Genomic DNA, 26,396 nt, shown 5'->3' on the forward strand with positions numbered 1-26,396 from the left:
GAAATGAAAGCATAGAGAATAAAAGGAAGAGAGAATGGAGAAGCAAGGTAGTGCTTGAATTGAGAACCTAGAGCTAGAAAGTATGCTTTCTAATTCTCAATCACTAATCACTGCATATATCAATTATACTTTTCTCAACTGTTGAATACGTTATATTGCTTATAGTTGTGGTAAATAGAAGAGCAGGACAACAAAGCATTTCGACTTCTTAAAAGAAGAGAATCCTAATGCAGGCATGTTAGATTAAGGAAAAAAAAAACAAACCTTAGGGTAAGCCACAATATTCAGGGCAGTTAGATGGTTCAGTGGATAGAGCACTGGGCCTGGAGTCAGGAAAACCTGGGATCAAATCCGGCCTCAGAAACTTATTAGCTATGTGACCCAGGGCAAGAGATTTAACCCTGTTTGCCTCAGTTTCCTCATCTGTAAAATGAGCTGGAGAAGAAAACGGCAAACCATTTCAGTATCTTTGCCAAGAAAACCCCAGAAAGGGTCATGAAGAGTCAGACATGACTGAAATGACTGAACAATAATAACAAGCCACCATATATTATTAGGGCAAAAAATGATCCTTCTGAACATCAATGATCATTTTTTTCTTTCAGTAATTCCTGAAGAGTACTCTCTGTGATTTAAATGTAAGGGAACAGAAAACAGTAAAATTAAAAAAAAAACATCAAAAAAAGTGAAACTATTTTCTTCTCTTCCTCCTTCTCCTTCTCTTTCTCTCTCTCTGTCTCTCTTCATTACCTTCCTGAAATGGCACTAAGAAGTGCTATACTCCAGGCAGCTGAGAATGGCAGAAATAATAAATTCTATTGAAAGAGATGAAAGGAAATCATCTAGGATAATAATAAAAATGATGATTTATGAATAACAAGGAAAAGTCAAATCAGAATTTTAAATGTTCTTGCTTCTTCCTATAAAGTACCAATTTCATTTCATTTACATGAAGTTCTCAAGTTAAACAGCTCTTTCTCCAAAATTTAAGCATGGAAGTTTGATAATAAGTAGTAAAAAAAAGTGGAGAGATTTACATATTTAGAAAAAATTTACACCATGATTTATTTTTAAATAATGCTGGCTTTAAAAGCTCAAGATTAAACTTATTACTTGGTGGAATGTTTTTTTTTTTCCCACTTAAATGAAGAGAGCACAGAGATTCTGAAGAATTAATATAGCTATCTGGACTACTAATTGCCAGAAAACATCATGATTACTTCTCTCTTTTTTTTTGTACTTCTATTTATGTCTTATAATCTAAAAATAAGGAAGAAATTAAGCTTGATTAATATTTAATATACAGTAGAAAACTGACATCCTCACTCACTCTTTATTTAAGATAATTACATGTCATAGATAGTAAACAAGGATTTCCAGAGAGGGAAATGGGAGTTATTATATTCTGAAAAGTTAATTAGAATACTCTTTAAAAAAATAATTCATTAACTTAAAAATCATTCAGAATTAAAGAAATACCAAATAAAATGATCATCTCTCTCTTTCTCTTTCTCTTTCATATATATATATATATATATGTAGAACAAATATGAGCATTAATATTTAATGGCTTACTTGTCTCTTTAAGTATAAATTCAACTTGTTTTTCGTGTTTTTCTTTCTTATTTCTTTTAACAATACTTTTCTCAAAAAACTTTCATTAAAAACAAAAAAAAATTCTGTGTAATATATATGCATAGTCAAATTTTTAGAAGTTTGTAGTCCTCTAGTAAAAAAACAAATGTCTCATTCTGCATTTTGAGATCACCACATTTTCTTTAGTAAGTGGAAAGCATTGTTCACCATGGGTCCTCTGGATACCTCCATGGAATTTCCTTAGTATTTCAGAGTTGTTTTTCTTTATAATGTTATTGTTGCTAGATAACAAATTCTTTTGGTTTTTATTACTTCACTCTGCGTGTTTATTTACATTTTCCTCAAAAGTACCTTTCTTATATCATAATAATATTCTATTATATTCATATATCATAATTTATTCAGCTCTTTCTTAGTTGATGAGTTTTCCTTCTAGTTCATTGCCACAGGAAATAGAGCTCTTATAAATATTTTTATGTGTATATGTTTTTTCCCTCTTCTTTTTATCTCTTTGGAATATATAAATAGTAGAGTTATTGCTGGGCCAAAAGGTAAGCCCAACTTAAAGATTTTTTGAGGGAGAATTTCTATTTCCAGGTCCTCATTTTCTTTTATATAACTGCACACATTAGCATTAAAGACATTAAAGTTTTGAGAGGACACTACTTTTTTCCCCTATTAGAATGCAAACATTTTCTCTTCTTTATAGCCTCTTCCAATTGCCTCAATATATTTACTGCTCTAGGTTTTTCTCAAATACTGTATTTTTCTTTCAAAGAATTCACTTAGCTCTGATATTTTTTACCAAAAAATGTTTGGGAGTCTTCTGTTAGAGGAATCAAACTAAGGGCCTGCAAAATTCCAGAGTATTGTCTCAAACTGGTGAAAATGGAATTCTGAAATAACAAAAATAAACATCATGAGTTTCTACGTCAAAATAAGGCCTGCAGGAATCTTTTTTTCTTTTAGTTTTACTCTACTATTCCAGTGGATTAAAAGTCTATTATTCCCCTGTAGGGTGATATTCAACTTTCCTAGTTAAGTTATATTTGGATGTATCCTTTTTATTTATTTATTTTTGTCTTTTGGAATATCATATTTCAACCTTTCTTGTCCTAGACAGGTGTTAGCTGGTAAGTCTTTTGATTATAGTTTCATGGTATTTTAATTCTTATTAATAGCATTTTTTTTTGGCTGAGGCAATTGGGGTTAAGTGACTTTTCCAGGGTCACACAGCTAGGAAGTGTGAACTGTTAAGTGTCTGAAGTCAAATTTGAACTCAGGTCCTCCTAACTTCAGGGCTGGTGCTTTATTCATTGTACCATTTAGCTGCCCCAAATAGCATTTTTTAAATCACTCTAGAAGCTCTAGATTTTATCTGTGATGATTTTGGAAGTTTTCATTTGGGGTTTCTTTTAGGATGTGACTAGTAGATTCTATTTTTATTTTTATTTCTGATTTTAAGAGTTTTAATTTTCATTCAGAATTTCTTAAAATATAATACCCCTGAAATTTTGGAAGTGTGGGGTAGGAGTCATGGTCTTCTTCAATCTTTGATACTTCTTAGATTATTTCTCCTTCATCTGTTTTCTAAGTCAGTTCTTTCTGAGAGATATCAACTTATTATGCTATTTGTTTGCTTAAATATTTTTTTTTTGTTTCATGAAGTCATTGATTTGTACTTGGTACATTTTACTTTTCAGAAGGCTCATAACTCAGGTGAGATTTTTTTGTTTCTTTTGTAAGAAATTGTAATAGACTTCAGAACCACCATTATCTCCTGGTTATACAGTATTGAATTCTTCAAAGCCATTTAGTGTGCAGAAGACAGAGCACTGGGCTTAGATCAGGAAGACTCATCTTCATGAGTTCAAATCTGGACTCAGAAACTTACTAGTTGTATGATCCTGAGCAAGTCACTTAATCCTGTTTACCTCAATTCCTCATCTGTAAAATGATCTGGGGAAGGAAATGGCAAACCACTCCAGTCCTTGCCAAGAAAACCTCAAATAGGGTCATGAAAAGTCAGACAGAGCTGAAACATGGGAAAATTCCTAGGGTATGTGGACTGATTGCTATTCTCTCTGTATGAGCTTTGCACATTTACTGGTTCTTGTTTATTTGTTTGGATCTAGTTCTCAGAACCAGATCTTTCTATATCTCCCTGGGGTATCCTAGATGGTATACTGTGAAGTTATGGGATCCTCTATACATTGCTTTCATTAATTGAGCTTCTCCACTTCCTTTTTAGTGCCTACATCAATATAGGCTGGATGAACATTTTCACTATGGGTTTCTCTATTTCTAAATCATTTGATCTGATGTTCTTTTGTTTTATCATTTTTGGAATAAATGTGTGGAAACTAGGCTGTCCTATTCCTATTTACTCTGCCATCTTGCATAGAAGTGATGATTACTTTTATTCAATTTCCCCTCTCCTAAACTAAACTTCTAAGTCATTACATGATATTATTGTCTATAATAAGGAAAGTCTATTTACATATTTAATATATCTGAAAGTAGATATTAAATCTCTCTTCATTTCATGCAGACTAATGCCCCAACTCCTTAGCTTTTCATTTAATATCCTCCATAAATTGGTCATATTTACTTTTATATTCTCATCTTCAAGAATTCCCATGATATGAATCTACTTGTTCTAATTAATTTGCTCCTTTATTGTTCTTCAATTATCTTGTGTTTTCCTTCCTAATTAGAACTAGAGTTTGTTCCTTTTTCTTACAATATTGCTCCTTGCCTTTTCTACTTACTGAAATAAATCTTTCCTGTCATTCAAGGTACAGCTCAAATGCTACTCAAATTAAGGCTTCCCTGACCCAATCAAATCCTTAATAATTTCTTTATACTTAGTAATTCTATAGCATCATCTCGATTGTTCTCCTTTAGGTTCTCCAGTATAGCAATATCTTTATTTAATTGTGGCACCCAGAATTGAATACAATAATTCAGATATAGTCTGACCAACAGAGTAGAATACAGAAAGACATTTTGTTTATCTTCACTGTTCCTGAAAATTACACATGACAATGTGATTCAATATTCTTTGTTGTTGTCTTCGTGGCTCCTGCTCCCTTATAAGAGTTTAGTTTACACAAAAACCTTGAGATATTTTTCAGATAAGCATCATTTAATCCTGTCTCTACTATCCTATACATGTGAAGCTATCTACTGAGTTTAAAAGCATGAATATACATTTATTTCTACTGAGTTTAATCTTGTGAATTCAGTTCAATAATCTAGCTCAGTGATGTCAAACTCAAATACAATCATGGCCACTAATCTGTATATATACAAACTTGGGGCTGCATGTTGACAGATTAAAACATATTATTTCTCTTTTATTTTTATCTTCTATTTATTTTATAAACTATATTCTAATTATATTTTAATCTGGTTCTGGCCACACCTGGTAGTGTTGTGAACTCTGTAGTTGCATGTTTGATACCTTTGCTGGATCATATTAAGATATTTTGGTATTCTGACATTGTCATCTGCTATATTAGCTATCCCTCTCAATTTGTATCATTTGAGTATTAAAAAAGCACGCTATCCAAGTACTTGATAAAAATCTTAAATAGAACAAAGCCAAGCCTTAATTCCTGGAGCATTCAAAACCATTTATCATGTTATTATTGATACACCAATGGTGATTTCAGGGCTGAATCCATTTATATACATTATTATCTAACTTAAATCTGTATACCTCTTTCCATAGGAATAGTATGAAATACTTTATTCATTATTTTGCTAAAATTTAGGCAAGCTGTATTTTTTAGCATTTCTCTGACTGGCTAACTTAATAATTTTGTAAAATAAAGTAAGTTTTTTTTTGCAACATTTTCTTCATTAAGCCATGACAGCTCTTTGCAGTCACTAATTCTTTGAAAAGACTTACCTTCTTTAACCATTTCCTTCAAGATTCATTCTATAATTTCCCAAGAGTCAAAATAAAATTCGTTGCCTCACTTTCTCTTCCATTTTAAATGAGAACATTTACTCTTCTCTAAGCAGATATCCCTACTATTCTTCATGATTTTTCAGATAATAAGTTAGGCTGCAGACAGTGACTCAGCATTCAGACCTGCTAGTTCTTTTAAGTATTTGGAGATGTAATTCTTCTGGGCCTAATATACTTGAATTCATCAAAGGAAAAGAGATGTGAGAATATTTGACTTCACCTAAGTCATATGATTTAACTTCTTTCTTTCTTAGTTATCTCATTTGAAAAATAGAGATATAATTAAAGCACCTACATTTCAGAATGTTACTGTGAAGCTCCAGTGAGAAAGTATATGTAAACTTTAAAATGCTCTATTGGCTATTATTATAAGTTATAAATACAATAATTATAGTAATTATAATCTAAAAGTCATCTTCCTTAGAGGGGAAGGGAGAAAATAAAGTAAGAGTTGAGCAATTTAGCTTTCTCTGTTGTCACTTATCAGTATCTTAAGCACTCCAAGTCATGGTCTCATTCATCCCTTCTTGGATCCTCTTTTTTCCTCCCACCAAACAGAGCTTTAAAAATATTCTATTATCCTTGGTTTCTCTCACCAGTCTCATCTCACTCTGAGATTGAACAATGCTTACACTGTTCTAAAGGACTGTTCTGTGCTTTTACTTTCATCAGTCATGTCACTAGTTTTTCCTTTCATCTTCTATAACTTCATAAAATGCGAATTTCTTGTAGAGTTCTCTATTCATGCATATAAACTTCATTAGTTCAAATTGTTCTTCCTCATTGTAACTTCTCCTTAATCACACATGTTAAAAAGAAATAGTCACTTCCCACAAGGTTTTCATCACTTAAATTTTTTTGTTTAGCTTTTAAAGTCCTTTGCAACCTGACATCAATCTATTTTTTGAGCTTCATTGAACATTTTTTCTCTCTTCCAATCACATGTCTGTGCTCAAGACAAACTGTTCTTCACCCCAGGCACCCCATCGCCTCTCTTCTCTCTATCTTCACTCATGGCGCTCTTTTCCAGTCTTGCTGTCTCTATGCTTGTGCAATGGTTATTCCCCACTGTGAAATGACTCCATTTTACTTTAATCCTAAAGACTCCCTATCTTCTTCAAGACACCTCTAAAACATCACCTGTTACAAGAAAGCTTTCTTGAGTCTTCCATTAGCATTCATCCTCCCAAACTACCTTTTATGTAACTATTTTGCATTTGTTTGTTTTTATTTTGTCTTATCCTATGTATCTTCTATAATATATATGAGACATATCCTATATATCTTATGAGCTTCCTCATTAGAATATAAACTCCTTATTAGCAGGCTTCCCCAACTTCATTTTCTGTACTTTTATCTACAATGCCCAGCACATAGATGCTTGTTGTTACTTGATTGATGGATTACAAACCAGCAACTAGTTCTTCCCTATTAAGGAGAATCAGTTTTTTAGTTTCTTCACATTTTGAAGCATGAAATTATTATTAATATAAATCTATAAATTATTATTTGTTCTATTTTCTCCACATAAAGAGATACAACAAATATCAAAACAAATGAAGTTTCTCATCATTACCATATTATGTCTCAGTGCCAGATTTGTGATTTCTTTCTTATAATTTCCATCTATTACTATTTTCTGCCTAAGTGGTCTAAAGTATACACATTTCCTTATTGATATTCCTCTGAGGATTCTGCCAGAATTCAAAGCCAATAGCTTGCAAACTACATTATCTTTCTCTGTTTTTCCAAAATCAGTACATTTTCTTTACTCCTTTATTTTTGCTGTTCTATAAACATTTCATGATGATTTTCTGTTTGTGGAGAAAATCTGGAGTCTGGAAATTTCTGACCTCCTTCTCCATCTTCCTGGAATGTATCCATCTCTTCCTTTCATACTTGAGAAAATGGAGGGTCAAAGAACGTAAGTTACTTATATAACATTTCACAGGTATTAAGAATTAGAAGTAAAACTTAAACTTAGTTCCTCTGTCTGTGCTCTTTCCACTGTACAAAGCTACCTTGCTTATATTCATGATCCTTTATACTTTCCTTCAGCACTAGATATAGAACTATATATCTTGGACATTCAGTTAGCTTTCATTGAATTACACAAATCTTCCAATTTACTCATTCTTTTTTACATTAATAAAGCCCAGAAAGATTAAGTATATTGCCAAAAATCACACAACTAAGAAGCAGAAATAGGATTAAAATTAAAGTCTCTTGGCCATTAGAGCAGTACTGACTTCTCTTAATGAGATGTACCCAATTAACATAAGTTATTTTTTCTTTGTTTATTTAAGAATTCCATAAAGCATATTCAGATCAAAGTTAGTAAGTAAAATAGTGTCTGGTCTCACAAGTATGAAAATGAATTATATTTCTTGTCAGGAAACCAAGTTTAGTTATATATAGTATTACTTTTCATATATTATTACTTGGATCAGCTTATGATCAAAGCATAGAAACTGTCAAATATAATGAGCTTTTAAAACTAAATAGAAAACAGAAGAATAATTATGTAATTGACAGTTTTCCCCTCTATTACTATCATTATCTGAATTTGATTAACATATATAGATATAGCTCTTAGCAAAACACCTTCTGAAGTGCTGATAAACCTAAGGAAGAGTGAAAGACAGTGACCTAGAGCAGGGTCTTTCTCCAAAATTCATAATTTAGAATATTTATGTTAATGAACACATCACAAATTACTATTAATATAAATTATAATTTTTGTAAATAGCAAAATAACTACCTACTGAGTGTTCTTGGTCCATAAAATCTAGTCTCTTCCCTTAGAATATATTTCTCCCCAAAAGGAATACTCTAACCATTAAGAAGAAAGGCCAGAAGAAACCTTAAAGACAGATGGCAAAGAGAATTAGACAGAACCAGAAGAACAGTCCTAAAAGCTCCAAAATTTTGATTTCCAGAAGGTAAATAGTCCTTTGGAATTATAGCATCCTTGGGGGAAGAGTAGGTTATGAGGCTCTTGAAAATCACATAGCAAATTCTCAGACCAACTCTAAATAATATTTCATCCTTATTTCATTTCATCTAGGAATATGTAGGAATAAGGTGAAGCAACATACCATTCTCAATCTCATAGTCAGCAAAGGCAAGTTCTGAACCTTTATTGGTGATCAATAGTTCCCCATTCAGAGTGAAGATCATTGATGCATCATCTAAGTTAATCATACAACCAACCACATCCCCAGGTTGCCAGTTCCGCCCAAAATATCCACTCCCCTGATGCCAGCGTTGGCCCTGCAGAAAAAATTAAGTGAATTAGATATGAGAAAAATAAATTTCTCAGCACTACTCCTGTAATGGTATAGTAGTGAGATATCCAGACTAATAATATTTATTCTGGATTAGTAGTGGTACTTGATTTTTATTGGGCACTCAAGTTTCTACAAAGAACTCACTCTTTCTCTTTCTCTCTCTCTCTCTCTCTCTCTCTCTCTCTCTCTCTCTACTATCTATTTATCATGCTTTCTTGAACTGGTATTTCTTGTTATATATTTTAAATCCTTTCTTATGGTCTTCTGGGCACATGACAATGTTTTCCTTTGTTTTGTTTTCATTTTGTATTAACTCCTTTTCTGTTTTTCTTTTTTTCTCATTCTATTTCTTTAAATAAAATAAATTAGAAAAAAAATATTCTATAGTCAATGTGGGGTTCTGTCACACAGCTAATTCCAACAAAGGAATCATATTCTCTTTGATCTCTAGTGTAAGTATGTAACAGAGTATCAGGAAGCCAATAAATTGACTCACCTTGCTGCCTTCAAAAACAAAAGCTTGATCATCTGCACCTAGTTCAATATCAGGCCGACAGCCTGGCCTGGCCCAGCCAACACGCATATCTCCTCCTGTCACCACCTCAAATTCAAAATACCATTTTCCAGATTTTACTGCATAAGACTGTTCCACTCGGAAAAATCGTATCTTGTCCACACTGACTTTTTCCATTGTTTGGTCAGCTAGTGAAAATCAAGGAAAGAAACAGGGCAAGGCACAAAGGCTCTTAATCATTAGGTGGTACTCCCTCAAGTAACATAAAACGTCAGTGACACAACCACAGAATCCTGTTCTTTCACTTCCCAAAACAATTTGAAATTAATTTATCTATAATATTTCCTGGAGTTATGGGAATGACTATAGCATAGGGGTATTAATCAACTTTGTTTTAGATTTTAAAATATTTCCTAGAATTTGTGGATTAGAGTACCTAGTCATCAAATAAGTTAAAGTGCAAATGAATGAGGCCTAAGGAAAATAAAGTTAGTCTGAACTTATTAATAAGGCATCTTCCTCAATTTCTCCCAAAACATAATAAATGCTTTTTTATTCATTTCAATTCCCTGAAAGGATCTAGTAATAAGAAATTATATTGTGACACTGAAATACTTATCAAAGAGTAATATATTTCATATTAAGTAGTCTTTCCAATCCTGTTTTGGTATAACAAAATTTTTCACTTACCAGGCACTGTGCTGGGTATTGGGTATATAAGGAGAGAAATGAAATTGCCTCTGATTTGAAAGAGGTTATATTTTATTTTGAGTGTGTGTGTGTGTGTGTGTGTGTGTGTGTGTGTGTGTGCATACACATACATATAACACACACATATGGCACTCTAAAGAGATCATGAATCACGTTATCCTATATATTAGGCTTATGTTTTAGTGTTTGTTTCTTTTTAAAAAAGAACCTCCTCATAGTGGGACTAGGATGAATATCTGCTCTCAATACCTAATTCTTGGTCTGAAGGCTCAACATTATATCCATAACCAATAAATGTTCGAACTGCTTCACGAAGACTGTCTCTGTTTGACTTCTTTGTACGTTCATCTAGTAATGCATATGGCACCAAGCGAGGATTCCTTTTATTCTTCAGATCCTTGGAGAAGCCATAAGGAAAAAAATGCAGGAAATCTACAGTTAACTTTTATATATAGGAAGTGACATGCACATATACATATACATACACGCGCAAATACACATACATACATGCACACACCATATACATCCTTGTAGTCACAACTCTGACCTCTCAGAAGGCTGATGTAAAGCTGTCAATTTGCAACACCATCGCATTCCCCCAGGCCCACAGACTCTGTGTTAGACTTGACTCCTTACAATATTGCTCCCACCTCCATCTCCCTTCCATATTTAATCTGCTGTCAAGGGCTGCTGATTTCACCTTTGCAACATCTCTTCAACATGCCCCTGTGTCTCCTCTGATACTGCCATCACTGGTTCAGGCTCACAACAGCTTATATATGGACTACCACAAAGGCTTACTAATAGGCTTGCCTATTTCAAGTTTCTCCCCACGCTAACCTATCTTCCATTCAGCCAAATGATTTTCCCAATCTGAGTATGTCACCATCACTCCTCCGCAGGCTACCTTCCCCCACAACTATGCTATGAACTCTAGTGGATCCTTATCATCTCCAGGATCAAATGCAAAATTCTCTTGTTGGCATTTAAAGCCTTCCATAACTTAATTCCCATTAATTCTGGGCATTTTCTCTGGCTGTCCCCCATGCCTGGAATGCTCTTCTTTTTTTATCTCCACCTCCTGATTTCCTTGGCTTGTACCATGTCCCAATTAAAATTCTTATTTACTATAGGAAGGCTTTCTTAATCCTTTTAATTCTAGTGCTTTCTTTTTTTTTTTTTTAAAGTTATTTTTCTATTCATCCTATATATAGTTTGTTAGTATATGCTTACTTGCTTGTTAGCTCCCTCACTGGATTGTGCTACTTGAGGTCAGGAACTAGCTTTTACTTTTTTTTTTTTTTTTTTAATCCTCAACATTTAGCAACAACGATTGGCACATAGTAGGAGCTTTACGTTTACTAACTAAACTCACCTGTTGGATGCCATAGGTCCATCCTTGCTTTATTCTATCTTTTGCCCAAACATTGTGTGCATTCTCTGCAAGTTTATCAACTATAATTTCTTGAGGAGGCAATAGCTTTACATCAGACAGATCCAAAGGGGCAGGCTTATAGCCATTTGACATCATATAACTACAAGTCAAGGTAAATGCAAAAACAAAAAGAGTAGAATTATGAATAATTGAAATAGACTTTTATGGCTCTCCAAATCTAATCTGTGACTACTTAGCTCATGGTTAGGGAACTGTGCTAATATGGCTAAAATCACAAGCTTAATTTTGGAATAGGATCTGTTACATATATACTAAAGCCACATATTAATCACCAAATGCTGAACAGTTGTATGATAAATTTGTGACAAAGAGAAGGGAAGAGAAGGAATAAGAATGAATCAGACTAAAAACATTGCTATTACTGGAAAAACAACAACTATTCAAAAGTTCAAACTTTAATTATGGTAAATCAAAGATATTAATTGTACATATCATGAGTGATGTCAGTGAAAAAATTTTATCCAATGTTGAAAAATAACAAATTTCAGAAAAATTGTCAGGGGAGAATTGGGTTCTTATATAAGAATAATATAGTTATATGATGATATAATTGGGTTTTTATAAGTCAGTATTAATGAGCATAGACTATGTGATTTCAGACTACTACCTCCTTTTAAAATTATTTATTTATTTAAATGTTTGATTTATTATTTCAGTAACTAAAACTGGTAAAGTCAAAGAATTTTAGGACTGACAAGGATTAAAGATCATTTAATTTAACATTTTAATTTCACAGATGAAGAAACTAAGGTGAAGTTCAAATGAATTTTTTAAAAATTAAGTGCTCCTATATTCAAGGTATGGTAGTATTAGTAGCTACTGGGAGTACAAAGATGGACAAAAAAAGATAAGTCACAATAGAGCTTTGGAGGGGTAAAAATTCTAATCTTTTCACACGTTGTCTAATACTCTATTTACAGAACAACTTTGGATAAGAAGCCATGAAGAGCCTGCTGGAGATGGGAATTGTGATTTGAGGTCAATTCTGAGTCATAATGAGTTTAATAGAACTGGTATGCTTTGGGATTTTAAAAATTAGGCCTTGAATGAAAGTTCAACTCAGTTCCTCAAGTCCAATCCCAATTCTAAAATACAGAGATAAAGGGATCAGGAAAGTCTGAAAGCTTTGAAATTATATGGTAAAAGAGAGCATAAGAAGAAATTCATAGAATTTGGCACAGGAATGGAGATGCTTATGCTCTCAATCTACAATTAAAGATGATGCCCATGTATGTGCTTTTTGTGTGTCTAAGTCTTTAGGAATATGAACTTCTGTGAGTCTAGGTGAACAGTAAATACAGAAATTCAGTGGGCCAAGCTGAATGTTGTCAGGCTTAACCACATCCAGAAAGTATTTGTGAAGCTGCTCTAATATCCAAATAAGTGATTATTTAGTATGGCTATCAACCAATTTCAAGGCACTGCTAGATGTAATTCTTTCTGGTGATTTTTGTTTGTTTGTTTGTTTTTGCTGAAGCAATTGGGGTTAAGTGATTTGCCCAGGGTCACACAGCTAGGAAGTGTTAAATGTCTGAGACCACATTTGAATTTAGTTCCTCCTGACTTCAGGGCTGGTGCTTATTCACTGCATCACCTAGCTGCCCTTTGACATAATTCTTAAAAGCCAAACCAAATATTCAGAACTTGCTAATAGTCAAGGACAATAGAAAATATACTAATGTGAGAGAAGAATGGGAAGGAAGCAAAGTCATGGCGTACTTCTTAGAAAATAACTCATTTAGAATTATAACAATTCTAAATTCTAAATTCTAAATTCACTGAAGTCAGCTCAATAAGCTTCTGGACCTATACTATAGCTGATATCTAGCTGCATCATCAGCATCACTACTGTATTCTTCCCATGTCACTAGTCTTAAAATTTAAGTTGCAACCAAAGTATTGAGGTATTTAAAAATCACCTACTTTTTGGGAAGTTTTATTTTCTTGAGATCTTCCTCAGCAGCCACATTAACATGAGCAATGTGACATCCCAGGGCTAGAAGAGTTCTGTGACATTTAAAAACACATACAATCAATAGAAATAAATAAAGGAAAAAAGATTTTAATATCTTGGTTTTACTCCTAACTATACAGCAGATAAATTACTTGCCTGCTATATGCTAATATAATTTTATTGGGCATTTTTATTCTTTTCTCTTTTTATTTTCTCTCTTAGTGATCTCACCAGCTACTATGAGTTCAAATATCATTTACAGGCAGATAATTTCCCAACATAGACACACACATACACACACACACACACACACACAAACTTATCAATGGTTATGTTACAAATGTTCACATATGTGTGTATCATGTATGTATTTAAGAATAGCTCACATATATGAGCACATGTTCATCGCATACATGTATATATTCATTTATATACGCATTACACATGCACACACACAAATAATACCTTCCCATTCCTCCCATATCTCTCTAGCTCTAGTTCTATATCAACTGACATTTCCACCATCAGGATGTCCTGTAGGCATCTCAAACTCAATCTGAACAAAATTAAACATTATTTATTTACCTCTCTACAAAAGCCAAGAAACCAAGATACTCCTTTTTTTTTTTTTTTTTTTTTTTTTTCTGTCAAGAGTAGTGACATCCTTCTAGTATATCTAGGATTATATTTTCAGAGTCATCCTCAATCTTCATTTTCTGTCATCCCAATTGGGAAGTCTACTTCAAAATCTTCTCTTACATTTGCCTTTACATATTCTCTTCTTATATATTCAATAGATGAGTTTCAGATACTCATAATTTTTTTCTGTTTTTAAAAACCTTCTTAATTGGTTTCTTTTTCTCCAATATCTCCATTCTCTAATATAAACACCAGACTTCAAATTGGTACTTCCAAAGAGTAGATTTGAGCATGTCACCAAGAAGCTTCAATAGCTTTCTATTGCCTACAGGTTAAAATCCCAACATTTTTCTGGAACAAGCTGTTCATGATGTGGATCCCACTTATCTTTAGAATGTTTTCACATTACTTTTTGGAATATAGTAATTAGTAAAAGCATGTTGACTCTTAAGCAATGCACTCTATATTCTAGACAAACTAGCCTACTTTCTATTCTCTGTACAAGACATTCTATCTCCTTCTTCTGGGTCTTTGTACAGGCTATCCCCTATGTCAGGAACATTTTCCCTTTTCCTTTACAACACTTAAAGCTTCTAGATTCCTTTCTAATCTCATCTTAAATGCCACTTCTTTTATCATTCATTTCCTAATTATCTAAAATTAGTAGTAATTTCTTTTATGTCTCCCCCCAAAATTATTGTTTTATTTTACATATTTTTGTATTTACAAATATGATGCTGTATGATGTTGTAAAAGGCTGAAACTCTTAAAAGGTGTGCTTGAATCAGGCAACTGAGCACTTAAGGCTAATTACCTATTGGACAATGACAAAACTCCTGGCAGTTTTGTCCATCTCCTTCACTTCTCCCTCTAAAGACCAAGGACTTTTGCTTATCCTGATTCTGGCTGATCCTGAGGCCTCCAGGGAATTAGTTTGGACTTTACATTTTGGTGTCCAACGTGTGAACCAAGGACCCTAATTTCACTGAAGCAGTCTCTCTGACCAGGAAATAGGGTAAGTATTTTAATAGACAAACAGGGAACTTACTTTGTTAAGAGCTAAACTAATAACTCTCATTTTCTAGCTGAAATGGGGTAGATATTAGGAAAAGATTCTTCCCCATCCCCACCCTCACCCCCAACCCCACCCTGAAGGAGATTAACAGGAAGCATAAAGAGACAGGGTTTGATTGTAACTTGGGGACAGATTGATGGACTTGTGGATACATTAGAATGTACGTCCCCTTAGGTCTTCAAGGAAGAAGAAATAGAGGTGCATAATTGGAAACTAGTAGAAGATCAACTATGTGAATATTATAATGATAATGATCCTGATTCAGTTTTCAAGGAAACATTTTATATGTACAACTTAATACAATTGGTCTTAAAGAATCCTGCAAGTTACAGAAAAAAAGAAAAGTTTTAAGAACAGCAAGATGAGGAAGTGTGAAGAAAAAGAGGAAGACAAAAGACAGATTAATAGCAATATTGCCAGAGGGCATAAGGACTTATGTGAACTTGAAGGGCTGGTGATTCTCACTCTCACAGCCCAGCTTCAACTCTATCTATACCAGAGCAGGTCTTTGACCCTCCCCCATCAACTTCACCTTCCAGGGTGGAGGAAGGAGGAGGAGTGGGAGGGGCAGTGATATCACCAGCACCTCCCCCCAGCAACCACCCCCTCCTATGATTGCAAAAGGCACTACTTAAAGCCACAGAAGAAGGACAGAACACAGCTGATTTGAGAATAGAAATGTATCCTGTGATTCAACAGTTTAACTCTTCAGGTCAAGAAAGTAGAAGATATGTTCCTTTTGATCTAGAAATCCTCAAAGACCTGAAAAAAGGCTTGCACTCTTTATGGGGCTACATCATCTGATGTTAAGATGTTATTACAGAATTTAGTTTATGAAGTCTTGACCCCTAGTGACTGAAAATCTATAGCAAGGACATGCTTAGAACCTGGACAAAACTTGTGGCTTTCTGAATATAGTGAGCTCTGTAGGATACAAGCCCAACAAAATAGTCAAAGTGGAGTTACTACTCCAATCACCTGTGACCAACTAACAGGTTTAGGTTCTTATGCAGACATTTCAGCACAGATTAATTACCCCATAACAGCATATGAGCAATTGCTTCTGCTACTATCAAAGCATGAGGTGTTATCCCAGGTAAACAGAACAGAGGAGAGGCCTTCACAAAAATAGCACAAGGGCCAAATGAACCCTTTGCTGATTTTGTGGGACATCTGCAGACAGCTGTCATACAAACTATTGGTGAAAATACAGCAACAGCTGTATGCTAAGGCAACTTGCTAAAGAAAATGCTAATGAGATTTTGTAAAGGGTTGAAACTCTTGAACTAATGCATTGAGGTCAGACAACCAAGCACTTAAGGCTCATTACTGATTGGATAATACTCTATAAGCATATGCTTGGAAAATGGCCCTTCCCACTATCCTGTGCTGGCTCAATAATTGATGTATACAGAGGATTGTAGGAGGGACTAGGGGGTGGAGTAAGACTAGCCAGGGTCACTTCTGGGTGGGAGACGAAGAGGAGAGGTCTTGGAGATTCTGGGTCCATCCAATTCACTCCTACCTCTAAAGACCAAGAATAAAGACCAAGGACTTTTGCTTATCCTGCTTCTGGCTGATTCTAAGGTATCTAAGTTGCTAATAGGGTCATGACAAGGTTTGTAGAAGAATGATCATAAGGGGGAGATCATAAGACGCTGAGCCACAGTGGGCACAAATACATTTTATAGTCAAGCTATGATGCAGACTTCCTAAGATCCGAATATAGGAAGATAGGGTTCTTTTTGGCAAGGGACTTCCAGAGAGACTCGTCAATGCTTTCAATGTGGTAAAGTAGGGCATCTGAAAGCTCAATGTTGGCATAGAGACAGAGTGAGAAAACAAGGTGAGAGAACAAGACCCAAAACCCCATGTCCAAAATGCAACAGAGGCTTCCATGGGGCATCAGAATGTAGACTGATTCAGGGAAAGAGGATGCGGGGCCCAGCTCCAGGGCCCAAAGCAAAAATACATGGTGACAGCCAATGCTACACCCAGAAAGCCTTTACAAGTTCAATACCCAGACATGACCAATCAGCCAGGAAGCAATCTGATGGGAGAAAGGGATTACAATTGGGAAGAATAGAGTTGTATGCAGCTGGGATAACCGAGATACCTCCTGGAAAGAGGAAATCTGTTCCTCTCCAGCCTAGGGATTCTTTGCCTCCAGGCACAGTAAGCTTGACCATTTCACCTCCCGAGAGTACTTACAAAACAGTGTTCAATCCATACATTGATATGGGAAACTGGGGAACATATAAATAACATCCCAGTCACTAGAATAGGTAGATAATGTGTGACTTATCAACCAGGAGAAGTAGTAGCAACAGGTTTATTGATATAGACCCCTTTTTTTTAAAAAAAAAATTATTTTATTTAATAATAACTTTATATTGACAGAATCCATGCCAGGGTAATTTTTTACAACATTATCCCTTGTACTCACTTCTGTTTCAATTTTTCCCCTCCTTCCCTCCACCCCCTCCCCTAGATGGTAAGCAGTTCTATATATGTTAGATATGTTGCAGTATATCCTAGATACAATATATGTTTGCAGAACCGAACAGTTCTCTTGTTGCACAGGGAGAATTGGATTCAGAAGGTAAAAATAATTCAGGAAGAAAATCAAAAATGCAAATAGTTCATATTCGCTTTCCAGTGTTCTTTCTTTGGGTGTAGCTGTTTCTGTCCACCATTTATCCATTGAAACTCAGTTAGGACTCTTTGTCAAAGAAATCCACTTCCATCAGAATACATCCTCATACAATATCGTTGTCAAAGTGTATAATGATCTCCTGGTTCTGCTCATTTCACTTAGCATCAGTTCATGTAAGTCTCGCCAGTCCTCTCTGTATTCATCCTGCTGGTCATTTCTTACAGAACAATAATATTCCATAACATTCATATACCACAATTTACCCAGCCATTCTCCAATTGATGGGCATCTATTCATTTTCCAGTTTCTAGCCACTACAAACAGGGCTGCCACAAACATTTTGGCACATACAGGTTCCTTTCGCTTCTTTAGTATTTCTTTGGGATATAAGCCCAATAGAAACACTGCTGGATCAAAGGGTATGCACATTTTGATAACTTTTTGGGCATAATTCCAGATTGCTCTCCAGAATGGTTGGATTCGTTCACAACTCCACCAACAATGCATCAGTGTCCCAGTTTTCCCGCATTCCCTCCAACATTCATCATTATTTTTTCCTGTTATCTTAGCCAATCTGACAGGTGTGTAGTGGTATCTCAGAGTTGTCTTAATTCGCATTTCTCTGATCAATACTGATTTGGAACACTCTTTCATATGAGTGGTAATAGTTTCAATTTCATCATCTGAAAATTGTCTGTTCATATCCTTTGACCATTTATCAATTGGAGAATGGCTTGGTTTCTTATAAATTAGGGTCAGTTCTCTATATATTTTGGAAATGAGGCCTTTATCAGAACCTTTAACTGTAAAGATGTTTTCCCAGTTTGTTGCTTCCCTTCTAATCTTGTTTGCATTAGTTTTGTTTGTACAAAGGCTTTTTAATTTGATATAATCAAAATTTTCTATTTTGTGATCAGTAATGGTCTCTAGTTCATCTTTGGTCACAAATTTCTTTCTCCTCCACAAGTCTGAGAGATAAACTATCCTATGTTCCTCTAATTTATTTATAATCTCGTTCTTTATGCCTAGGTCATGGACCCATTTTGATCTTATCTTGGTATATGGTGTTAAATGTGGGTCCTTGCCTAATTTCTGCCATACTAATTTCCAGTTATCCCAGCAGTTTTTATCAAATAATGAATTCTTATCCCAGAAGTTAGGATCTTTGGGTTTGTCAAACACTAGATTGCTATAGTTGACTATTCTGTCTTGTGAACCTAACCTTTTCCACTGATCCACTAATCTATTTCTTAGCCAATACCAAATGGTTTTGGTGACTGCTGCTTTATAATATAATTTGAGATCAGGTACAGCCAGGCCACCTTCATTTGATTTTTTTTTTCATTAATTCCCTTGAGATTCTCGACTTTTTATTGTTCCATATGAATTTTGTTGTTATTTTTTCTAGATCATTAAAATATTTTCTTGGGAGTCTTATTGGTATAGCACTAAATAAATAGATTAGTTTAGGGAGTATTGTCATTTTTATTATATTTGCTCGGCCTATCCAAGAGCACTTAATATTTTTCTAATTATTTAAGTCTGACTTCATTTGTGTGGAAACTTTTTTGTAATTTTGCTCATATAATTCCTGACTTTCCTTTGGTAGGTAGATTCCCAAATATTTTATGTTATCAACAGTTATTTTGAATGGAATTTCTCTTTGTATCTCTTGCTCTTGGATTTTGTTGGTGGTATATAAAAATGCTGAGGATTTATGGGGATTTATTTTGTATCCTGCTAGTTTGCTAAAATTATGAATTATTTCTAATGGCTTTTTAGTAGAATCTCTGGGGTTCTCTAGGTATACATCGTATTATCAGCAAAAAGTGATAGTTTGGTTTCCTCATTGCCTTCTCTAATTCCTTTAATCTCTTTCTCGACTCTTATTGCAGAGGCTAGTGTTTCTAATACAATATTGAATAATAATGGTGATAGTGGGCAACTTTGCTTCACTCCAGAACTTACTGGGAAAGGTTCCAGTTTTTCCCCATTGCATATGATGCTTACTGAAGGTTTTAAATATATGCTCCTGACTATTTTAAGGAAAAGTCCATTTATTCCTATGCTCTCAAGTGTTTTTATTAGGAATGGATGTTGGATTTTATCAAATGCTTTTTCTGCATCTATTGAGATGATCATATGGTTTTTGTTTGTTTGGTTATTGATATAGTCAATTATGCTAATAGTTTTCCTAATATTGAACCAGCCCTGCATTCCTGGTATAAATCCTACTTGGTCATAGTGTATTATCCTGGGGATGATTTTCTGTAATCTTTTTGCTAATATTTTATTTAAGATTTTAGCATCAATATTCATTAGGGAGATTGGTCTATAATTTTCTTTCTCTGTTTTCAGCTTACCTGGTTTAGGTATCAGTACCATGTCTGTGTCATAAAAGGAGTTTGGTAGGATTCCTTCAATCCCTGTTTTTTCAAATAGTTTATTTAGCATTGGAGTTAATTCTTCTTTAAATGTTTGATAGAATTCACATGTAAATCCATCTGGTCCTGGGGATTTTTTCTTAGGGAGTTGATTGATAGTTTGTTCTATTTCTTTTTCTGAGATGGGACTGTTTAGGATATTTACTTCTTCCTCTGTTAGTTTAGGCAAGCTATATTTTTGGAGGTATTCTTCTATTTCATTTAAGTTGTCGAATTTATTGGCATAAAGTTGGGCAAAGTAACTCCTAATTATTGCTCTAATTTCCTCTTCGTTAGTGGCGAGTTCTCCCTTTTCATTTTTAAGACTAACAATTTGATTTTCCTCTTTCCTTTTTTTAATCAGATTTACTAAGGGTTTCTCTATTTTGTTGGTTTTTTCACAGAACCAACTCTTACTTTTATTAATTAATTCAATAGTTTTTTTACTTTCAATTTTATTGATCTCTCCTTTTATTTTTAGAATTTCAAATTTAGTGTTTGACTGGAGGTTTTTAATTTGTTCCTTTTCTAGCATTTTTAGTTGCAAGCCCAATTCATTCACCTTCTCTTTCTCTATTTTATACAAATAGGCCTCTAGAGATATGAAATTTCCTCTTATTACCGCTTTGGCTGCATCCCATACATTTTGGTATGATGTCTCATTATTATCGTTTTCTTGGGTGAAGTTATTAATTATGTCTATAATTTGCTGTTTCACCCAATCATTCTTTAGTATGAGATTATTTAGTTTCCAATTATTTTTTGGTCTACTTTCCCCTGGCTTTTTGTTGAATGTAATTTGCATTGCATCATGGTCTGAAAAGGATGCATTTACTATTTCTGCCTTACTGCATTTGAGTTTGAGGTTTTTATGTCCTAATATATGGTCAATTTTTGTATAAGTTCCATGAACTGCTGAAAAGAAGGTGTACTCCTTTCTGTCCCCATTACATTTTCTCCAGAGATCTATCATATCTTGTTTTTCTAGTATTCTATTTACCTCTTTGACTTCTTTCTTATTTATTTTGTGGTTTGATTTATCTAATTCTGAGAGTGCAAGGTTGAGATCTCCCACTATTATAGTTTTGCTGTCTATTTCTTCTTGCAGCTCTCTTAATTTCTCTTTTAAGAATTTGGATGCTACACCACTTGGTGCATATATATTTAATATAGATACTGCTTCATTATTCATTCTACCCTTTAGCAAGATATAATGCCCTTCCTTATCTCTTTTAATTAGATCAATTTTTGCTTTAGCTTGATCTGAGATCAGGATGGCTACCCCTGCTTTTTTGACTTCACCTGAAGCATAGTAGATTTTGCTCCAACCTTTTACCTTTATCCTGCATGTATCTGCCCACTTCAGGTGTGTTTCCTGTAAACAATATATTGTAGGATTCTGGCTTTTCATCCATTCTGCTAACCGCTTCCTCTTTATGGGGGAGTTTACCCTGTTCACATTTATGGTTAAAATGACCAATTCTGTATTACTTGCCATTTTGTTAACCCCGGTTTATGCTTTTCTCCCTTCTTTCTCCCTTACCCCCCTTCCCAGTATTAACCTTGTGAGCACCACTTGCTTCTCATACTTGCTTCTCACAGCCCTCCCTTTTTAGTATCCCCCCCCCCGCCTTAGAGTTACTCCCCCTATCTTACCCCTTTCCCTCCCAGTTTCTGTATTCCCTTCCACTTAGCTTATTCCTTCCCTTTTCACTTTTCCCTTCTCACTTTTCAATGAGGTGGGAGAAGTTTCACCATAGATTGAATATGTCTAAAATTTTTCTCTTAAAGCCAATTCTGAAAGCAGTAAAATACTCACTATTTTCATCCCCCTCCATTCTTTCTCTCAGATATAATAGGTTTCCTTTGCCTCTTCATGAGATGTAGTACCCCCACTTTACCCTTTTTCTGGTACAATGTCCTTTCCACATCTAGTTTCTAGAACAAGGTATACATGTATTCTTTATATATCTTTATAGCCGAAATATAGTTCCCAAGATTAATCTTTACCTTTTTAGATTTCTCTTGAGTTCTGTATTTGTAGAGCAAACTTTTTGTTAAGTTCTGGCTTTTTCATCAAAAATAGGTGAAATTCGCTTACTTCATTGAATGTCCATCTTCTTCCCTGGAAAAAGATGCTCATTCTAGCTGGGTAAGTTATTTTTGGTTGCATACCAAGTTCCTTAGCCTTTTGGAATATCATATTCCAGGCCCTTCGATCCTTTAATGTGGATGCTGCTAGATCCTGGGTGATTCTTATTGTGGCTCCTCGATACTTGAATTAGGTTTTTCTAGCTGTTTGCAGTATTTTTTCCTTTGTCTGAGGGTTCTGGCATTTGGCCACTATATTTCTTGGTGTTTTGATTTTAGGATCCCTTTCAGTAGGTGATCAATGAATTCTTTCAATGTCTATTTTACCCTCTGTTTCTATGACTTCTGGGCAGTTCTCTTTAATAATTTCCTGGAAAATAGTGTCCAGGCTCTTTTTTTCATCATGTTTTTCTGGGAGGCCGATGATTCTCAGATTGTCTCTCCTGGATCTGTTTTCCAGGTCTGTTGTCTTCCCCAGAAGGTATTTCACATTCTTTTCCATTGTTTGATGTTTTTGGATTTGCTTGACTGATTCTTCTTGTCTCCTCGAGTCATTCAATTCCATTTGTTCGACCCTGATTTTCAGTGAAGTATTTTCTTTACTCACTTTTTTTAAAATCTTTTTCAAATTGTCCAATTGAGTTCTTTTGTTCTATGGAATTTTTTTCCATTTTTCCAATTTTGTTTTTTAGAGAGCTATTTTCCGTTTCCAGTTCACTAATCCTATTTTCCAAGGATTTGATTTCTTTATCCACTCTCTCTTTAAATGAGTGGGATGACTTCTCCAGACTCTTTTGCCAAGCTTCCCTCTCCTTTTGCCAGGACTCCCTCTCCTTTTCCCATTTTTCTTCTAGCTCCCTTGTGAGAGTCTTTTTAATTTCTTCTATGAGATTCATCTGTGCTGAGGAACAGATGATCTCCTCCTTTGGGGATTCACCTGGAGACAGTTTGTTTTTAGTCTCCTCAGGATTTAGAGTCTGCTCTCTATCTGTATAGAAGCTGTCAAGGGTTAAAGTCCTCTTCAATTTCTTGCTCATTCTGTCTAATAATCAAAGACAAACTAGCAAAGAAACAAAAGCAAAAACCCTTGAATGGAGGCTGCTTTCTTTGGGAAGGGGGAGGGGCTGGGTGGTGTTACCAAGCTTCCTCTACAGACTGCGGGGGCAGCAGCGAGGCACTAGCAGGACTGCGCTGCGCCTGCGCACTGAGATCCAAGAGTGTGCTGAGACACTGTGGGGGAGGGGTGGCCAGGTCCTGAGAGACTCCAGCTATTTGGGGTTGTATTCTTCACCCCCCGGTGTTTTTAGCTTCTCTGCTGGGCTGCTGACTTGCTGCTGGAGCAAAGTATCCAATCCTGTAGCAAAGCTCTCCCCGCAGAGACTGCTGCAATCACACCCCACCCCTTCTCCACTCTGCTCAGCTCTGAGCTGCCTTCTGTGCTCTCGCTGCCGCTGCCCGCAGCCTGCTTCCGATCTAAAACCATCCCCGCCCTCGAGCAAAAACAGACCTTTCCTGACGAGTCTCAAGGATGGCTTCTCTTGGTAACTATTTGTAGGTTTTTTTTTTTTCAGTCAAGCATTAATTCAGAGGTTTATAATGAAATGGATAGTGAGAGAAAAAAACGGAGCTTACACAGCTGTGTGCCTCTTCTCCACCATCTTCGCTGGAAGTCGATATAGACTCCTAATAAGCAATCTGGTGATAGCTGCCCAGATTCTGACTCCAAGCAACAAAATCCAGGAATATTCTGGACAGCAGCTGTTATGGCTGACCAACCTATGCTCACTATATATATAAATGGCCTACCATTGGTAGACACAGGTACAGATCATACAGTCATTAGAGATGCTAACTGGCCCAGTCACTGGCCAAAGATTAAGGCAGCACCTGTATGTCTGGCATAGGAGGATCAATAGTAGCTGAAGTTATTGCTACCTCTTTGAGATGGACTTTTGAAGGTGAAACAGGAGTTTTTGCTCCTTTTATAGTTGAAAAAATCCCCCTCAATCTGTGAGGAAGAGACATTTTACAACAATTAAGATTACAAATGAATACTTCGGTTTTTTTAGGCAGGGCTGCTGTTGAAGGCCTGCCAACACTTTCACCTGTTCCTATCCAATGGAAAACTGATACACCAATGTGGATAGAACAATGGCCCTTAGCCAGCGATAAAATTCAGGCCTTATTAGATATAGAATAGGAGTAACTTGGATTACAATCTTTTCTAAGTCCTTGGAATTCCTCAGTATTTATTGTAAGAAAAAAGCTGGAAAATGGAGGATGTTGACTGATTTAAGAAAAGTAAATGAGTAGATGGAAACTATGGGAACTCTTCAGCCTGAACTTCCATCTCCTACTCAATTGCCTAGTGAATGGCCTCTTTGGGTTGTAGACATTAAGGATTATTTTTATTCTATCCCTCTAGATAAGGAGGATATGAAAAGATTTGCCTTTTCAGTGTCCAGCATTAACTTAGCTGAGCCTTATACAAGATATGAATGGACAGTTTTGCCACAGGGAATGAAAAACAGCCCTACTATGTGTCAAATGTATGTTGCTGCTGCTCTTACTCCAGTAAGAAAAGCATTTTCAAAAGTTATTATATTACATGGATGATATATTGGGATGTGAACCTGAGAAGCAAATGTTAGAAGCCTGTCTGGCATGGGTTCTGTCAATAAAAAGTTATTATAAAATAAAATAAAAAGAAAAGCATTTCCAAAAGTTATGTTACTATATTACATGAATGATATATTAGGATGTGCAGCTGAGGAACAAATGTTAGAAGCATGTCTACAAAAGACCATGGAAACACTAAGTTGCTACAAATTGCACATAGCTCCAGAAAAATTCAAAGACATGCTCCTTTTCAATATTTAGGATATGAAGTATATCCTAAGATGCTCACAGTACAAAAACTTTCCTTAAGAACAGAGAAGCTAAACACCTTAAATGACTTTCAGAAATTGATAGGAGATATCCAATGGATGCATCCAGTGTTAGGCTTGACTACCTATCAATTGTAACCATTATATGCCATTTTAAGGGGAGACAGTGCTTTAAACTCAGCACATCAGCTTACAAAAGAAGCTCAAGAAGCTTTGAGAGAAGTTGAACTGGCTTTATTCAATGTGATTGAAAGGGTCACTCAAAAATCCTTGGAAATATCAGTTTTTGCTACAAAAGAGGCACCCACAGCAGTCCTTCATCAAGGAGATAGTGTGATAGAGTGGGTGAACCTCCCAGCACAATCAGAACAAAGCCTTACTCCTTACCCAGTAATTGTGGTTAGAATTTTATTAAAGACCATTAAGCGAGCAGTACAATTATCTGGGATAAGACCTGACAAGATATACACATTTTTTATACTAATGCACAAATGCCAGAGTAGCAAATTTTAAAGCCCACAGCTCCGAATTTTACACACAGGTCTCCATTAAAGATAACCCGGCTATTAACATAATTGGCGATGGATTCTTGAAGAAAAGGTTTCTAAAGTTCCTGTTAAAGGATCAATTATCTTTACAGATGCATTCAAACATAATATTTGTGCTGTATACTCTCGTGACAACTATAAAGAGAGTAGTCAGAACTCCTTTTCAGTCTATTCAGCAGAATGAATTGTATGCAATCATTCTAGCTTTTACTTATTATCCAGGAGATATAAATACAATATCTAATTTGGCCTAGTCACTAGGTGTGGTACAAAGAATTGCCACAGCCCAAATAAAATTTGTAGCTTCCAAATATATCAGCTCTTTAAGGAACTTCAAGAGCAAGTGAGAAAGCTTCCAGGTAAGATTTATATATTGCATGTCCACTCATAGTAGATTTCCAGGTCCTATTTTTGATGGTAATTCAAAGGCAGATAGCCTTCTAACCATGTTGACCAATACTCCTTTATTTCAAGAAGCCTAAGAATCTCATTCTAAATATCATCAGGCTGCTTGAGCTTTACGTTTGCAATTTGGAATAACAAGAGAGGAAGCAAGGAACATAGTAAAAGCCTGTA

The 26,396-nt window shown here is 35.1% G+C and overlaps 1 protein-coding gene across 1 annotated transcript in view; it reads right to left on the minus strand.

Moving 5' to 3' along the window:
• RYR3 (ryanodine receptor 3) overlaps positions 1-26,396 on the minus strand; it is a 438,620-nt gene that overhangs the window by 299,323 nt on the left and 112,901 nt on the right. The window contains exons 13-17 of the mRNA XM_051973649.1: positions 13,470-13,553; positions 11,466-11,625; positions 10,340-10,487; positions 9,362-9,567; positions 8,674-8,848 (exon numbers count right to left, since the gene is read on the minus strand). Coding sequence (XP_051829609.1) covers positions 8,674-8,848; positions 9,362-9,567; positions 10,340-10,487; positions 11,466-11,625; positions 13,470-13,553 — 773 coding nt within the window. The remainder of the gene's footprint in view (positions 1-8,673; positions 8,849-9,361; positions 9,568-10,339; positions 10,488-11,465; positions 11,626-13,469; positions 13,554-26,396) is intronic.

Source organism: Antechinus flavipes, chromosome 2 (assembly GCF_016432865.1).
Source record: "Antechinus flavipes isolate AdamAnt ecotype Samford, QLD, Australia chromosome 2, AdamAnt_v2, whole genome shotgun sequence".
In the NCBI taxonomy this organism is placed as follows: domain Eukaryota; kingdom Metazoa; phylum Chordata; class Mammalia; order Dasyuromorphia; family Dasyuridae; genus Antechinus; species Antechinus flavipes.